Source organism: Mesocricetus auratus, unplaced genomic scaffold (assembly GCF_017639785.1).
Source record: "Mesocricetus auratus isolate SY011 unplaced genomic scaffold, BCM_Maur_2.0 Super-Scaffold_100007, whole genome shotgun sequence".
In the NCBI taxonomy this organism is placed as follows: Eukaryota; Metazoa; Chordata; class Mammalia; order Rodentia; family Cricetidae; genus Mesocricetus; species Mesocricetus auratus.
This window is the reverse complement of record NW_024429191.1, coordinates 56,455,055-56,471,113: the sequence shown is the minus strand read 5'-3', so window position 1 is coordinate 56,471,113 and position 16,059 is coordinate 56,455,055. Positions and strand designations below refer to the sequence as shown.

Genomic DNA, 16,059 nt, shown 5'->3' with positions numbered 1-16,059 from the left:
GAGGCTTCATCCCACCCCAGCATCTCCAATACAGTCTAGGAAAGATCTTCATTAGAGATGTTAGGACATTAGTACTTTAAGTTCTTGGGCTCCTAGTAAAGAACAGGGATATTCCAACTGAAGATACAGAGAACATGGAAAAACATAAGGCATAGGCCAGTGTTTCTTAAGCTTTAATGAGCACATCAATTGCCCATGGGTTCTGTTCAAAGAGATAATTTAGTTGTACAGTACTTGCCCAGTAAAAGCCAATGGATCTGATCCCTTGGACCAGGACCACAACCACCACCACCCACTCACCCACCCATCCACAAACCCACAAAAAAAACAAAAAAACAAAAAACAAAAACTGGCTTTGGATTTAGTTGGAGTGGGAGTATCTAAAATTTACAAATTTGCATTTTGTGTGTGTTCATGTACACACATGTGACCAAATATACATGAATAAACAATCTTTGGTGTTATTTCTCATATTGTCTTTTTTTTTTTTTTTTTTGAGAAGTAGACTAGGCTGGACAGCTAGTGAGTCCCAGAGATATGTCTGCACATGCTCAGTTGAGATTATAAGCATGCACCACCATCCTGGCTTTTTTTGGGATTGTGATAGTACTGGCACAGTACTTTAAGTTCCTGAAGCATCAAGGCCCTCCCTTAAGGGCTAAGAGCTCAGAGATAACAAAGCACAATTAACATTTGAGAAGAATTTCCAGGAAGCTTACCTACTGTTTTTCTATTTCTCACCTTGAACCTTGGGAAGCCCTTCTAATTCAAGTATTACAAAGTAATTGAACAGAAAGCATACAACATATACCCCAAAGTACTGGTAGCTGCTATGCTGTGAATCAAAGTGGACTTGTATAAAACAAAGTTATGGCAAACTCCCCAAGTCTGACCAGAAAGTTGTTGTTCATCTTGTTCATGCTGAGAAAGAAAAAAACCACAGTGCTTTATTAAACCCGTCAACAAAGGTACAAAGACTTTGCGCTACTGATAGTGGAGATTCTCCATGGAGCAAGGTGGTCATTCACACACATCAGACAGGAGATCTGATGGTGTGGTGGCAGGTATGTGCACGCGCACCTTCTGTGTGGTGCCCTCCGGAAGCCAGCGGATGTGTCCCAACACTGCCCGGTGAAGCTTGGACCCGGGAGGGGAAAAGCTGATGTATTCTCTGCAAGGCCAGAAACTTGATCAGCTTCTCATCCAACATATTTATCTCGATTTCTAGCAACCAAAGAGAAAATCAAGAAAGCTGAGATGGGATGTGGAGGTAGACAAGACTTTTGTTCAGACAGTATAAAGCCCAAAGAGGAGCCAGGTGTGAGAGTGGGTATCGCACATGCTATTTATAATGAGGAGGGACCCAATGCAGTGGGATTTTGTAGTAAGGTAGGCTAATTTTAAGTAAATAAAGGGCAGAACCAACAACCCCCAGTTGCCTGTGGGGCAAGGTCTGGATGGATCTTTTCTACTCATTCTCTGTGTAGAGAAATTCATTTCTTTTCTTTCCGACTTGAGGTTTTCCACAGGTAGAAGCAAGCTCTTGGTTCTGTTCTGCTAACTAACACCAAGTGATCCGCTAAGTGATTCTGTTCTTTCCCACTGGCTCAGCTTGGCTGTTTTCCTTTTCTTCATCTTTGATTATATTTTGTGTAAACCCAGAAGGCAGCAGACAGGAGATGGAACATTCTTCCCAACTCTTCTACCCAAATGAATACTGTGCACCCCAGTATCTCCTTGTCCCTCTTCAAAAGGAGCTGAACACTACTGGAAATCACTCACCTCCATTGACATCCATAAATGCTCGAAGTGAGTTGGTGAGGTCCACCATGGCAGTAGAGTTGGCTGGGAAAGAGGGTACGGTTAAAGCGCTTCCTATGGATAACGTGCCGGGGCTGACCTTGCCATCTGGGGACGGAGCAGGAAGACTGTTACTTACGTCGCCCGAGGGAAACCCACCGGTCCAATCCCCCATTGCTGAGACAGTTCTGGATTTCGGACCCAAGGTGATGTTCCCTTCTTGATTCTCAACCCACAGGCTCTGGAACTCCTAGAGCTAAAAACGTGTGGTGAGGAAGGGTAGATGGAAAAGTAACACACCCGGGCCGCAGGAGTCTCCAGAGCCCTGAGAACTGCTATGATTTACTACTCTGAGTCAAGTGGTAAAGTTGCTTTATGCTTTGGGTCATGACCATCTAATTGCCTGCTACCTCTACTTTTAACATGGCACCTGTCCCTGCAATTCCTGTCTGCTCAAGTACAACTGACAGCTTGCAATATTTATTCACACTGGCATTACGGAGTAAGAGATAGGACCACAGGCTCTCGTGCAAAGAAATCACAGGCACCTGGTCATTGAGATCCTAGCTGACTAGGAGTATGACTTCAATTCATGTGGGAGACCACAAAGGTGACAGCAGCATGTGAAACCTGGTTCAGATGCTGGATCAGCAACTCTTGAGGTCCAAAAGCTGCCAGGGACAGCTGAGAGAATAAGTCTATGTTGGGCCAAGTACAGACCCAAAGCTTTTTCTTAGGTACATGGCTGAGGGCAAGCTTCTGGGCCAGGCCACCACTGCCTTCTGTCCCTGCTTTTTGAATACGAATGTTCCTCAAATGAATTGGCTCAGTATGTACATCAGGTGTGGACTTGGTCTTGTATGTGAGTGCACACCTCACATTGCCAAGTGATCCAGATAGCATGTGCCTTCTAAGTGATGGGACAGGCAGAAGACTAGGTCCAGAAGGTGAGGGGCCAATAACCCAAGCTGCAGATTCACCTCAAGGAAGTGACTTAAATTAGTGAGTACAGCCAAATCTTATAGCTGGGAAAAGGTAACACAGTCTTTCTCCTGCCACAGAAACAAAGGGAAGGTGGATCACTGATACAGAGACCAAAGTCCTCTCAAGTATTCATAGGGATACTATGTTTTAGACTCAAGTCTATGTACTAGTAAGAACACAGGATTGATTGTTCCTGATCATCTGGGGCTGAGGGGCACTCACCTGATGATGGCGCTGGTGAGCAGAATCGTTGGTTGGGGCCTGTGGCCAAGATACTGTCTCCTGCAGCTTGTGGGGGAGTGAGCACCCGGGTGGCATTTGGGGGTGAGCCCAGAGACCTCGAATCTGTCAACGAAGGTCCTATCTGTGATTGGACAGTCTTTCTATGCAAAGTGCTGGTGTTCTCGATGCTGGCACAAGAGCTGGGGATGGAAGGGGGCAGGCTTGGGACAGGTACCAAACTCCTCTGGGGACAAGAGCTGGGGCCAGTGGCATTTTCTGTCTTCACAATGATGCCGACGGTGTGGTTCTGAAGCCCCCCAGTCGATGGTGGCGTGAGGGGCCTGGGCCAGCCTTGCCGGTGTGTGAGGCCTGGTAAGGGGGTGTTGGCGCCAGGAAGTCGCCGGGGATCCGTGGAATCAGTGGGGCTGTTGTAGAGGTGTGGGCCATTGACTTTTACCTCTGTGTTCACTGGCCCATTGGCAGTCCCACAAGGGGTTTTCTTGGACTTTTCCACACAGGAACTGCAGCTGATGTCCTCTAGGGCTGGGGGTTGGTGGGGTGGAGAGCAGCCCAGGGAATTCTGGGTGCTAACTGCTGAGGGGCAGGACAAAGGGTAGTGGGAAGGTAGAGGTGCCTTGTCAGCAGTTTGCAGGGAGGTGGTGATTGAGCTGTCAGTCACAATAACAGGCTTAATATCAGCCTTCTCTGTCTGTTCAGAGTCCCAATGCGAAGGCATCTGCTTAGCAGATAAATGTTTCAATATGCTGCACTGGAGCGCAACAACACTACAGAGCCACTGCAACGGAAGGAGAGGAGAGGAGGTGAGAGGCCTGGGAGGTGTTGCTTTGTCCTGCCACAGTGTCCAGGGCTACAGCAGAGTTGACAAGCACTGTTACCAAGGTTCCAACATGAATGACCAGAAAAGGATCCCACTTTCATATCCAAGCAAGCTTACTGGTGCATTTGCCAGTTCTACCAGTGGACCCTAAGATCTTGTTTGGCTCTGCCCTGAAGGCTCACCTTGTGATCAACATTCAGCAAAGTACCCCAGTATCTGCTGTGTGGCTCTGCTCATCCACTGCTACAGTACAGAACTACCCAGCTCGAAGCAAGGGGGAACTAACGAGGGGAGCAGCCTGTTGAACTAAAGTTCTCTTACTGCCTTTGGCATCTGAGCCTGGGATTCTCTGTGGTCACTCAACTGTTAGGGGCTAGGGTGGAGATAGGGTGGAGATGGGAATGACAGACATAGGGGCTCTGGTGACACAGAAGAGAGACTGGATTTGGGGGTTCCAATTCTGCTTTCACTCACCTCTTGCTGTTCTGCCTGCGTGGCTAAGTGCTCAGAGTTCAAAAGGTGCATCTGTGATTCCTCAGGGATACCATTGCAGATCAGCTCCCCATCCCGAATGGCCGCAGGTGCAATGAGAGGGGGTGGGAACTGGTACTGAGATTTTATAGCATCAGGAACCTGTTTGGGATAGGAGGAAAGATAGTGCCAATATGCCCAGTTGAATTTTGCCCTAACTAGATACTATTTCATCTGTAGTCCAAGGGACTACATGCTGGTGTCCAAGGGACAAAGAGGCTCAGTGTGCTGCAACTATGTTGGGCTGTTCTTTTGACTTCAGCATAGATATTTTGTCCTAAAAGAAGCTCAGAAGTAGAAACAATAGGTAGGGCTTGGATCTTCATTAAGATCCAAGGCCTTCCAGAGTTCTAAAACTACTACACACTATCTTCTGTTTTGTCCCAAAATACAAGATGAACACTCAACTGGGCTTCAGGGTGGGTTAGGCTGTAAGTTTGTAGTTTCTAGTACCAATTGGCAGGGGTGAATAGTAACTGAGAAATAAGTCAAATGAGGTTATATTCATGGTAGAAAGCATGACACCTGACTAATATGAACATTTAATCAATGTTACTTTTTGCCATCCATCCATTCATGACTCCTGAGAGAACTGAAGACTTCCTTGTTGCACAAAGAAAAAAAGACACCCTGACTTACATTATGTAAGAATAAAAGAACCACACGAAAAGTCAATCATACATCCAAACAACATTAGTGAGTCTGGCACTGTTCTAAATCCTAGAGATAAAAAGATAAATATAAAACTTAAGTCTTGCCCTCAAGTAACTCACAGTCTAATGGGCAAAAACATAGAAAATGTTACAATGCAAGGAAATGCATCCTAGAATACAGGTTACATCTCAGGTGCTATTAAAAAGCATAAACCTAGCCAGGTGCAGGGGAGCACACCTTTAATCCCAGCACCCAGGAGGCAGAGGCAGGCGGATCTGAGCTCAAAAACCCTGTCTCAATGCCTCCACCAGTCCTCCTCCTCTGAACATAACTGTAGACTGGAATTGGGAAGGTCTTATAGGAATTCAGTATTTGAACTGTTACTTGGGGGCTAAGAGCTTTTGAGCCAGGGTATTTGGTAACCAGTTCTATGGGGCGAGATAAGAGGAACTGAAAATGGCTCCTAGAACTGACTAGAGAATGTGGGTAGAGACCACAGTCACTCATTGGAATAGGAAATACAAGGGAAAAGTGGATTTCGAGAGGCAGAAGACTTTCAGTCTTGGGCGAGAATGAGAGACACCTGGAGTCAGGCAATAGTGGCACACACCTTTAATCCCTACACCCGAGAGGCAGAGACATGTGGATTTCTGTGAGTTTGAGGTCAGCCTGGACTATAGAATGGACTACAGCCAGGACTATGTAAGGAAGAACCTGCCTCAAAAAAACCAAAAACAATCCAATAAACAACAACAACAAAAAAACAGAGATATCTGTGAGAACAGTAGGTAAATATAGAGGCAAGGAATATAGAGTTGAGAATCACCATCTAGTGCTATGGGCAGAGCAATGGGCTAGAAGACCACAGCTACTCCCTGTGCAAGAGTGCACAGGCAGGCAAGGTAGGAAGCTCTGACACAGGTGTCAGGTTTTCTCTGCACTCCTACTATCAAGCATAAAGACACTGTCCTATGGTGCTATAGTCTTCATTTTGTACTCAAACTGTCCAAGGACAAACTATTCTTCAAGCAATTCATAATCCTGACTTCCTCCTCAACTCTAAGGAAAGTATTTAGGGGAAAGTCAATGAAATATTTAATCAAGGCCTTCTAATTTGTCATTTTAGCATCCAGGCTATCTTCTGTATCTACATGGTAAATGAATTACAATTTGGAGTACCACCTCATACCCTATTCCTGCAATGAGAACCACTTTAATTTGAGAAAACCACTCTCATAAGGATAAGTAGTTATCCAGTTAAGAATTTGCTGTACAATTTCCAGCAGTTAAGTATCTTTGCTAGTTCTGGAATGACACCCACTAAAGATAATGTGAGTAGTGTGATTGAACTTATAACATAACATGGCTGCCACCAAGTGGCCATTAATGAGAACTACTAATGGATATATAGTGTGTTAAGCCTTCTAGATCAACTGAATTTAGGGGATTGGATACTTTGAAAATGGCAAATGTTTTTTTTTTTATCCCCCCCTCAAATGGCAAATGTTTTTTAATGAAGGAAATTCAATCTCTTTGAATATAGTTTAGCAGGTACCAAGTACACTGAAATACTAGGTAGCAAGACTACAGCTGTCTTGGTTAATATATTAGTCTAGAAACAGATCCATACGCTGATTTCTCTTCAGACACATTTTTCTTAAATTTTCAGCTGAGTATCTCTCTTCACCTGCTATCTGCTTAATTTACCACAACTTCACTTCTGATATCAGAGTTGTCAGAAAGGGTCCACTGAACAGGTGCTGGCTAGTTTTATGTTAATGTGATATGCACCAGAATCACTTGTGAAAATATCATTTCCAGACTGGCCCACAGGCAAGTCTGTGGTGCTGAATAATTGTTACGGGAAAGCCTAGGTCACCAAGGTGGTGGACCTGGGAGCTGTAAGAAAGTAGGCAAAACAAACCATGATGTTCAGGCTAGTAAGCAGCATTCTTCAATGGCCTTTGCGTCTCTCTTACCTTCAGGTCCCTGCCCAGATCTCCCTTAACAATGAAGTACAACCTGAAAGTTGTAAGCTGAAATAAGTGCCACCGCCCCCAAAGTTGTTTATAGTCATGGTTTATCACAGCAATAGAAACCCTAAGACAAACCTTATACGTGACAACGAAGTACAACTGGGCTTGGTGTGATGGGTTCTCATCCTTCAGAGTTATAAACACATTTCAGAACCATACCAGGAATCTTTCGTGCCGGCCATGCTCAAGTGTCACTACACATTTATTATTTGCTGAGACACAGTCTCCCCGTCTGCCTGCTGTGACTGGGCTGTGGCTCACCTTCAAGCTTCTTCTTTTGACAGACTGGAGCACACGGCGGTTAGGAGGGTGCTTCTTATGGATTCGGTTCAGGAAATCCACTTTGACAACATGCTGTGAAATGGTGTCCTGGAAACGATCAAACACCTGGCACCGATTACTCAGTGTCAGATTCTTCTGGTTCAGCTAGGGACAAACAGAAATATCACTGTGGTGAATTTCTAAGGGTGCTGCCCCTTCCAGCTAGCCCCACTCTCTGGGCTTACACAACAGAAACTCTCAGCTAAATGGCTTCCTTTTGTCTGGACAAAAGGCTTATCATACGGCGGGGAGACTCCTGTTTGCTAGAAAGGCTTTTACGAGTTAGGAAACTCTAGCCTGGAAGTGCCTCTAATTCAGCCAGACAGCACTTTAGGTCAGGACAGCCCATTAGAGATCTGCCCAGCAGCATGGATTTTTTTTTTTTTTTTTGGTTTTTCGAGACAGGGTTTCTCTGTGGCTTTGGAGGCTGTCCTGGAACTAGCTCCTGTAGACCAGGCTGGTCTCGAACTCACAGAGATCCGCCTGCCTCTGCCTCCCGAGTGCTGGGATTAAAGGCGTGCGCCACCAACGCCCGGCATGGATTTTAAAGGAGATACAGGTCTTGGCCCTCAAGAGTGCCAAAGGAACCAGACCCCCTACTCATCAAGGAACTCTCACAGAAAAAAACTGTCCTACGTAGATGCCTTGCTGGATCAAAATTCCCAGGTATTCTGCCCTATTCCTGTTCCAGGGCACCAGGAAGCATTACTGGACTCATCTCAGTTCAGTTACTAATTACATCTTCCCTTGTGGAAGGGGAAACCTCTAGCCTGTTCTTAAAGGTCAAAGGGAAAGAAGGAACTTGTGTAATTTCTGACAGAAGGAATGAAGAACCCGTGCCATTTCCAACCTCTTCTATTATATCTGAGCCCTTTTAGTAGCAAAACCAGGATCTGGATGATAAGGGATGGCTTAGATACTGCTGTGCTTACCACCACATGCTCGATGTGATTCGGACACATCCATCTGCCCAGGGGCATGGCAGTGAGTGGGGGCTCGAGGCAGTCCATGTGAAACAGAAGTGGGCAATAGTCACACTGGATGAGAGGGGCTACTCGGCAACTCCTGCAAAGGAATGAGATGTGATGGGTGATTTCTGTGACATGATGGGAAAATTCAAGACTAACTCTACTCTGTAGAAGAGCCTGTCCTCCTCAGTCCTCCCTCCCTCTGTAACACACCCAATCAGTAAGGAAGATGGAAACTGGGTTCTTCATTATTTTATTTTCCAGGAAGAATGCATCCTGTGAATGTAAATGTTATTTGGAGTATGGCTAAAGTGGCTATCAGAGCAAGAATGACCAACGCTTAGTACCCAGCTCTGTCCTCTGATCTTCCTATGTTTAAAGAAATTCTTACTTAAAAGAAAAGAAACAAAAACAAACAAAAAAACCAACACCAACACCAAAAAAGGGGGAGGCTGGTGAAATGGCCCAGTGGTCAAAGCGCCGGCCACCAAGCCTGCCCACCTGAGTTCAGTTCATGGGACCATTGATAAATGGGGAGAATCAACCCTTCCAAGTTGTCCTCTGATCTGCACACTTGTGCTGTTGCATATGTGTATCCCCTCCCTCCAAACAGATAATAAGAATAACGCATTACAGTCTTCCTGGAGTTGTAACTACACAATAAGAGATTTCCCTTCTGTGTGAAAACACTGATAGCCAGTACAGATAAATGGAGGCAGAGGCTAAAAATGATTTTGTATTCGTTTATGTAAACATGCTTCAAGGAGAGGCTGTAAGCAAACACTGACAGTCCCAAAGGTATACTAGAGCCTCAGATTTTCTTGGCACAGAGTTCCATAGTTTTTTGGTTTTTTTTCTTTTTGAGACAGGGTTTCTGTTGTAATAGTCCTGGCTGTCCTGAAAATCATTTTGTAGACCAGGCTGACCTCAAACTCACAGAAATCTGCCTGCCTCTGCTTCCTGAGTACCGGGATTAAAGTCAAGCACCACCACACACACCAAGTTCTGTAGTTCTAACTGACTACCATCTAGTTTTCCGAAGTCTTAGTTGTAAACGCCTTTTTTCCTTTTGAGGGTGTGGTTGTGGCTACAGTTCATGTAGGCTGAACTCACCATGTAGCTAAGAATGATCCTGAATTCCTATTTCTCCTGCATCTAACTCCTGGGTGCTGAGATAAATTTGCAGCACCATCCATCCTGGTTTTATGTGATGCCAGATATCAAACCATGCCACGCAAACACTCTACCAACATGAGCTAGGTAAGGGGTTATTTAACTGAATATGGACTTTTTAATGGTTTATACCATTGAACTAAATGACCTCCCTCCCCATCAACCAATAAACTCTCAAGGAAGACTGGGGCCTTGCTTGTGAGATTAGGCTAGCTTTGAACTCACAAAACTGCCTCCACCTCCTAAGTGCTGGGATTATAGGCATGTATCATATACCTGGCTCTGCACCTTGATTCTTCGGGTAATTTGTTATTGACATATTCAAGGAAGTGGCCAGTCAATTAGTTCTGTGTGCTATCAGAGTATGGGCTGTCCACATTTAATACACAGGACTTATAAGGCTAAGAGGAAAAAAACAACTCCATTTGCTGAATATAGATAGAGAAGAAGAAAAAGATACCTGTTACACGTGAAGCAGACTTTGACCGGCAGGGGAACAAGACCATTATGATCTAACTCATGCTGTGTTCTTTTAACGTTCTTCCCTGTGGTTTCCTCCTTTCTTCTCCGTTTGCTAGAACCTAGAAAAGAAGCTGGTGATGCTGAACTGTCCCTGGCTTCGCATTCCTTGTTGGAATATGAATACACAAAGGGAAAGGAACAGCTCTAAGCAAAAGCACGTGCCATGGCTAGGACAGATTTCTTTCTGAGGACCCTAGACCAGGTTTCAAGTGACAAAAAAGAGTAAGAAAGAAAGGGGGGAAAAGAAGACAGATACAAGGTGACCAGGAGCAGAAACACACTGATTTTACCAATATGAGATAACAAGAAACCCATGATAGTAGCAACATATATATGTTCAAGTTACATGGTCAACAAAGACTAGTCTGTGAAGGTAATTGAGCAAAATACAGATAGTTAATCACATTTCTAAAAACCAGAAAAACAGATTCCATATGTAACCCTCATTCCCCAATTTGACACAGGTTTCCTGTGTATAGTCTTGGCTGGCTTCAAAGTGAGATATCCATCTGCCTGTGTCCAGAATGCTGGGATTAAAGGTGTGCACCAATAAGCATGGTTATATGTACCCTTAAAAAAAAGTATGTGGAGTGCACACATTCCATGTACATGTATAAAGGTCAGGTCAGAGGCTAACTTTTCCCTACTTTCACTTTTATGTGGGTTCCAGGGATCAAACTCAGGTTATTAGGCTTGCATGGCAAGTGCCTTTACCATCTGAGCTATCTTGCTAGTAGTCTGATAGGCAAATTTATTGATTCATTCATTCACAATCCCCCCTCCTCTCTAACACACATGGGGTCTCTATATAGTTCCAGCTGGCCTCAGTCTCACAGAGATCTATCTTCCCCCGTCTTCCCATGCTGGGATTAAAGGGATGCCCCACATTTGGCTCATGTGTGGGGTTTTGTTTGTTTGTTTGTTTCCAGTCAGGGTTTCTCTGTGTTAACAGCCCTGGCTGTCCTGGTATTCACTTTGTAGACTGTGCAGGCCTGGAAATCACAGAGATCTGCCTGCCTCTGCCTCCCAAGTGCTGGGATTACAGACGTACACGGCTATTTGCCTGGCTTCACGTGTAAAGGCATGAGGCTGATGTCAGATGCTGTTTTTGATTTCGCTCTACTTTATACATTGAGGCAGGCTCTTCTCTGGAGCTTACCAATTTAGTTTGTCAGGACAGCAAGCTTACTGTCTCTGCCTCCCATGATCTAGGATTAAAGGAAGGTTGTCATGCCCACTTGGATGCTAACATGGGTCCTGAAGATATTAACTCCAGTCCTCACAATGCATGTCTAGTGTTTTACTCACTGAGCCATCTTCCCAGCCCTCTTTTGGTTTTTTGGGACAGGGTCTCATTTTGTAGCCCAGGCTTGTACATAGCTACTACACAGCTCAAGCTGGCTTTGAACTCTTGACGATTCTGCTTCTGCCTCTCTTACAGAGGCAGGAATTACAGGCATTTAAGATACCATGCCTAGCCAATCTCACTTTTTCTAAGGAAAAAAAAAAGTAAGATCTAGAAGCATTGTGATATCAAATAGAAACCATGACTTGATTTCTTTTGTAAAAGAGACAATTTGATAATAGCCATCAAATCTACCATTGCAAACTGTGACCTAACAACTCTAATATTAGGAATTTACCCTACAGATATCTACATCTTACATGTGTATAAGGATGTATTTACAAAGTTATCTGATGAAGCACTACCTTCGTAACAAAATATTAGAGAGGCTAGAGAGAGAGTTCAATAGTTAAGGGGACTGGCTGCTCTTTCCAAGGACCCAAGTTCAATTCCCAGCACCAACATGGTAGTTCACAACCGTTTGTAACAGAAGTCCCAGGGGATCTGATACCCCCTTCTGGCTTCTGTGGGCACCAGGTATATACATGGTGCGTAAGACATACTTGCAGGCAAAATAGCCATACACATAAAAATAAATTAGAAAATATATTAGGAACAATTTAAATGGCAATAAATAGAAAACTGTTTAAATCAATTATAGTACATTTGTATAATGGAATATTAAGGAGCCATAACAAAAACCTAATGAAATGCTACAGTAATGTTAAAACCTCTGGACTGCATTATAAGAAAACAAAAACAAACTACAACGGTCTGTATAATATGTTATTTAAGAAGAAAATACAAGCATACATACATACTTGCACACACACCCTCTTTCTCTCCAGAATGATACACAAGAACCAACCAATGAGTAGTTATCTGCAAAGGGTAGGAGATGCTGGGGATCAAATCCAAAACTTTGTGCATAGTAGCTCTATTACCCAACTATATTCCCAAAGTTTATTTCTTCATTTATTTAAGAATTTTTAAAAATTTAATTATGTGCATCTATGTATCTATATGTGGGTTTGTGTATATAAGTGCTGGTACCTGCAGAGGCCAGAGTTGGAGACAGTTGTGAGTTGCCTAATACAGGTGCTGGCAATGGATCTAAGGACTACTGGAAAACGAGCAAGCATTTTTTTTTTTTGATTTTTTCGAGGCAGGGTTTCTCTGTATTGTTTTGGAAGCTATCCTGGAACTCACTCTGTAGATCTGCCTGCCTCTGCCTCCCGAGTGCTGGGATTAAAGGTGTGCGCCACCAACGCCCGGCGAGCAAGCAAAGTTTTAAGAAATTTATTCCTTTATGCATATGAATGTTTGCCCACCTGCATATATGTGCACACGTACATGCCTGGTGGCATAGGATCCCTTGAAACTATGTTAAGTGCTGGGAACCAAACCTCAGTCCTCTGCAGAAGCAGCCAATGCACTAAACCACTGAGCCACCTTCTTGAGCCCTCTATGTTTTGAGACAGTCCCAATATGTAGCTCAGGCTAGCCTCAAATTCATGATCCTCTTGCCTTATCCTTCCAAGCTTTGAGATTACTGGTGTGTGTCACCATACTTCGCTTATTATGTCTTAAAAAAAAGAAAAAAAAGAATGCAGGGAAATAAAAGGACAGGAGACAGAAGACTCAGAAAACGGAAAACTGAGTACTATAACAAACTAAATCCTTTGATGTTATCTTCAGGCAGAAACCTTGCAGGCAGCACTGCTCTTTGGGAAACCAGGGTACGAGAGAGACCGTGAAGAAGAAGAAGAAGTGTCTAACCTGGTAGTGCAGTGGTACAAGTCAGCTCATTGGGCAACTGAAATTGGGTAGGGTTCCGCTCCATGGCGGCAGCAATCAGCAGCTCAAAAGGCCGCCGCAGCTGGGGCTGCACATAGTCCGGTTCTGTTGCTACTGGCTCCTCATCCACGTCAATGATGTCCTCATCGACGTCGTTATGCTCAGAGGTGGGGGTCTCTGTGCTGGCGTTGGATGTGGGGGTGCCAGGCCGGCTGGCTCTCCTTTCCAGGATCCGGGCATGGGCAATGGCCTTGAGTTCAGTTTTGCTAGCTGATCTGTCTAGCAAGTCAGTGTCACTGATGGGGGATGTAGTCCGTTTACTGGATTTGTCCACCAGTCCATTGACGTGGCCCAGCTCCTTTTTCTGCTCTCGTTTCTGTGCAAATGAATAGGTGAGCCCATCATGAAAAGAACAAAATAGAGATGGGTATACAATGTCCTGCTAGACCACATATGAAAATTACAAAGTCCCTTACACATAAATCACAGAACCATCCACCTTGGGATTTGGAGTAGCAGCCTATTAAAATTAAAAAATACATTTTACATTTTAATTTTATTTTGTGTGTATTAGTATTTTGCCTGTGTGTATGTCTGTGTATCATGCATGTGCCTGATACCCATAAATGCCAGAAGAAGGCCTCAGATCATCCAAAACTGGAGTTGAGAGCTGCCATGTAGGCTTTGGAAATTGAACCCAGATCCTTTGGAAGAACAGCCAGTACTCATGATACTTAACATCTCTATACATATAAAGCACAGGGAAAGCAGCTAACAGACTAAACACAGTGAGAACAAATTTAGTGAGATTAAGGTAAGGACACCAAAATGCAAACAAAGGTCATTGTCATGTACTTGCCTGTGACAAATGCATCCTGACCTACTGAAAGGTTTTGGAAATAGCTCAAAACAGAGAAAGTCTCCAAAGGTAAACCAGGCTGGGAAAGCTCATTTTTCAAGGGTGATGGCACAAATGCCACAGGGAGAGAAACAAGGAAGCAAGCAGGTGCCCAGGAACTGTGGATTTCCAACTTAACCAGAAACTCTAAAAAAGTGATACTTCTAGAAGGCATAACATGGAAAAAGACTACAGTGAATTTAGGGGGACTGGATAGCCAACAATGCATTTTCCTAAGACTCTAAAACCAAAGGAATGTTGCACTACTCTCCGCTTAGTAGGACCATAGGCAATTCAGAAATGTATCCACCCGCAAAGTGAAAGTACTAAATCCTCTTAGCGATATGGTTGCAAAAAAAAGGACTGCATATATGAAAGGCATGGATGGCTCTGAACTGGGAATTGATCTAGCTTCCATTAGGAATCATAACAAGACTGACCATCAGGAGTTCATGAGGCCCAATGAATGTACACTTCAATCCATTTCACAGTAAATAGTGGAGGTGGTGGTAATAGTGGACAAGGCAGGTTTAGAACCGTTAGATAGAGAGGTCTACGTGAAAATGAGTCAGAGCAGCACCTCAGGAGAATCGTCCTATGCTAAAAGACACTATTCCTAACAAGCAGCACTGTTTCCAGAGAATTCCAGAGGTAATAGTTTTAGAGTAAGATAAATTTGGCTCCAATCTTGGCTCTTTGCACTTCTTTGAGTCCTTGGAAAAATAATCTATATTTCGTAGCCTTAGTATCTTCCTTTCTAAAATTAAGATCTACTACCAGCACTCTTAGATAGTTGCATAGATTAAGTGGAATAACAGTAAAACACGTGACACATAATAGGCACCAACAAGTTTTCACCTCTTTTCCTTGGCTGATCCTTCTTTGCATAGCAAGTTTCTAAACAGACAGGACATACTCTATGGGATGCTCCAAAACTACATAGAGTTCTGGTTAGTGCTGACTGGGCTGTGGGTTGCTTTCTAATGGGAATCATTGTGCACACAGTGGAAAACTAATGCCTGCTTGTTTACCTTCTTAAATGTTGAAAACAGTTACATACATAAACCACAATCTCTGAACTAGCTCTCATTCTGTTTCTGCAACTGAGGACGTCACTGACCATGACATCATTTGGTGACCAAAAAAACAGCAGTGATGTCACAAGAAAAGAAATTCTCTGGTTGGGGTTGGAGAGATAGAGCAGTGGTTAAGAGCACTGATTGCTCTACCAGAGGACCCAGGTTCAAGTCCAAGCACCCACATAGCAGCTTGCAACTGCCTGTAATTCCAGTTCCAGGGGACCCAACACTGATGACAAAACACCAATGCACTTAGCTGGGCACATGCGTTTAATCCCAGCACTCAGGAGCCCGAGGCAGGGGGATCTCTGTGAGTTCGAGGCCAGCCTGGTCTTCAAAGAGAGTTCCAGGACAGCCTCCATAACAATACAGAGAAACCCTGTCTCGAAAAACAAAACAAAATAAAAAAAAAAAGAAAGAAAGAAAGAAAGAAAATTTCTGGTTATACAGTTAGTGTGGGAAGAAAGCAGGGTAGCCTACAGACAATCTACAGTCCTTAATTTGAAGGTGGGATCAAATATAATCTGGCGGACATACACACATTCCACCCCCCAAAGGAAAGTTTAGCTCTTGTTCTACATAAAAATTTCAAAGTAGCCAGGTGGTGGTGATGATGTACTTAATCCCAGCACTTGGGAGACAGAGGCAGGCAGATCTCTATGAATTCAAGGCCAGTCTGGTCTACAGAGTGAGTTCCAAGACAGGCTTCAAAGCCACAGAGAAACCCTGTCTCAAAAAAACCAATTGAGCCGGGCAATGGTGGCACACTCCTTTAATCCCAGCACTCAGGAGGCAGAGGCAGGCAGATCTCTGTGAGTTGAGACCAGCTTGGTCTACAAGACCTAGTTACAGGACAGTCTCCAAAGCCACAGAGAACCCTGTCTTGAAAAC

The 16,059-nt window shown here is 44.1% G+C and overlaps 1 protein-coding gene across 3 annotated transcripts in view; it reads right to left on the bottom strand.

Moving 5' to 3' along the window:
- Positions 1–16,059, bottom strand: part of Phf12 (PHD finger protein 12) — a 44,776-nt gene that overhangs the window by 3,231 nt on the left and 25,486 nt on the right. The window contains exons 4-11 of one of the 3 annotated variants that reach the window (XM_040749224.1): positions 13,174–13,567; positions 9,988–10,108; positions 8,319–8,451; positions 7,327–7,491; positions 4,319–4,477; positions 3,007–3,802; positions 1,783–1,908; positions 1,081–1,224 (exon numbers count right to left, since the gene is read on the bottom strand). In XM_040749224.1, the coding sequence (XP_040605158.1) occupies positions 1,081–1,224; positions 1,783–1,908; positions 3,007–3,802; positions 4,319–4,477; positions 7,327–7,491; positions 8,319–8,451; positions 9,988–10,108; positions 13,174–13,567 (2,038 nt within the window). The other 2 variants (XM_040749225.1, XM_040749226.1) reach the window with 2 other exon arrangements.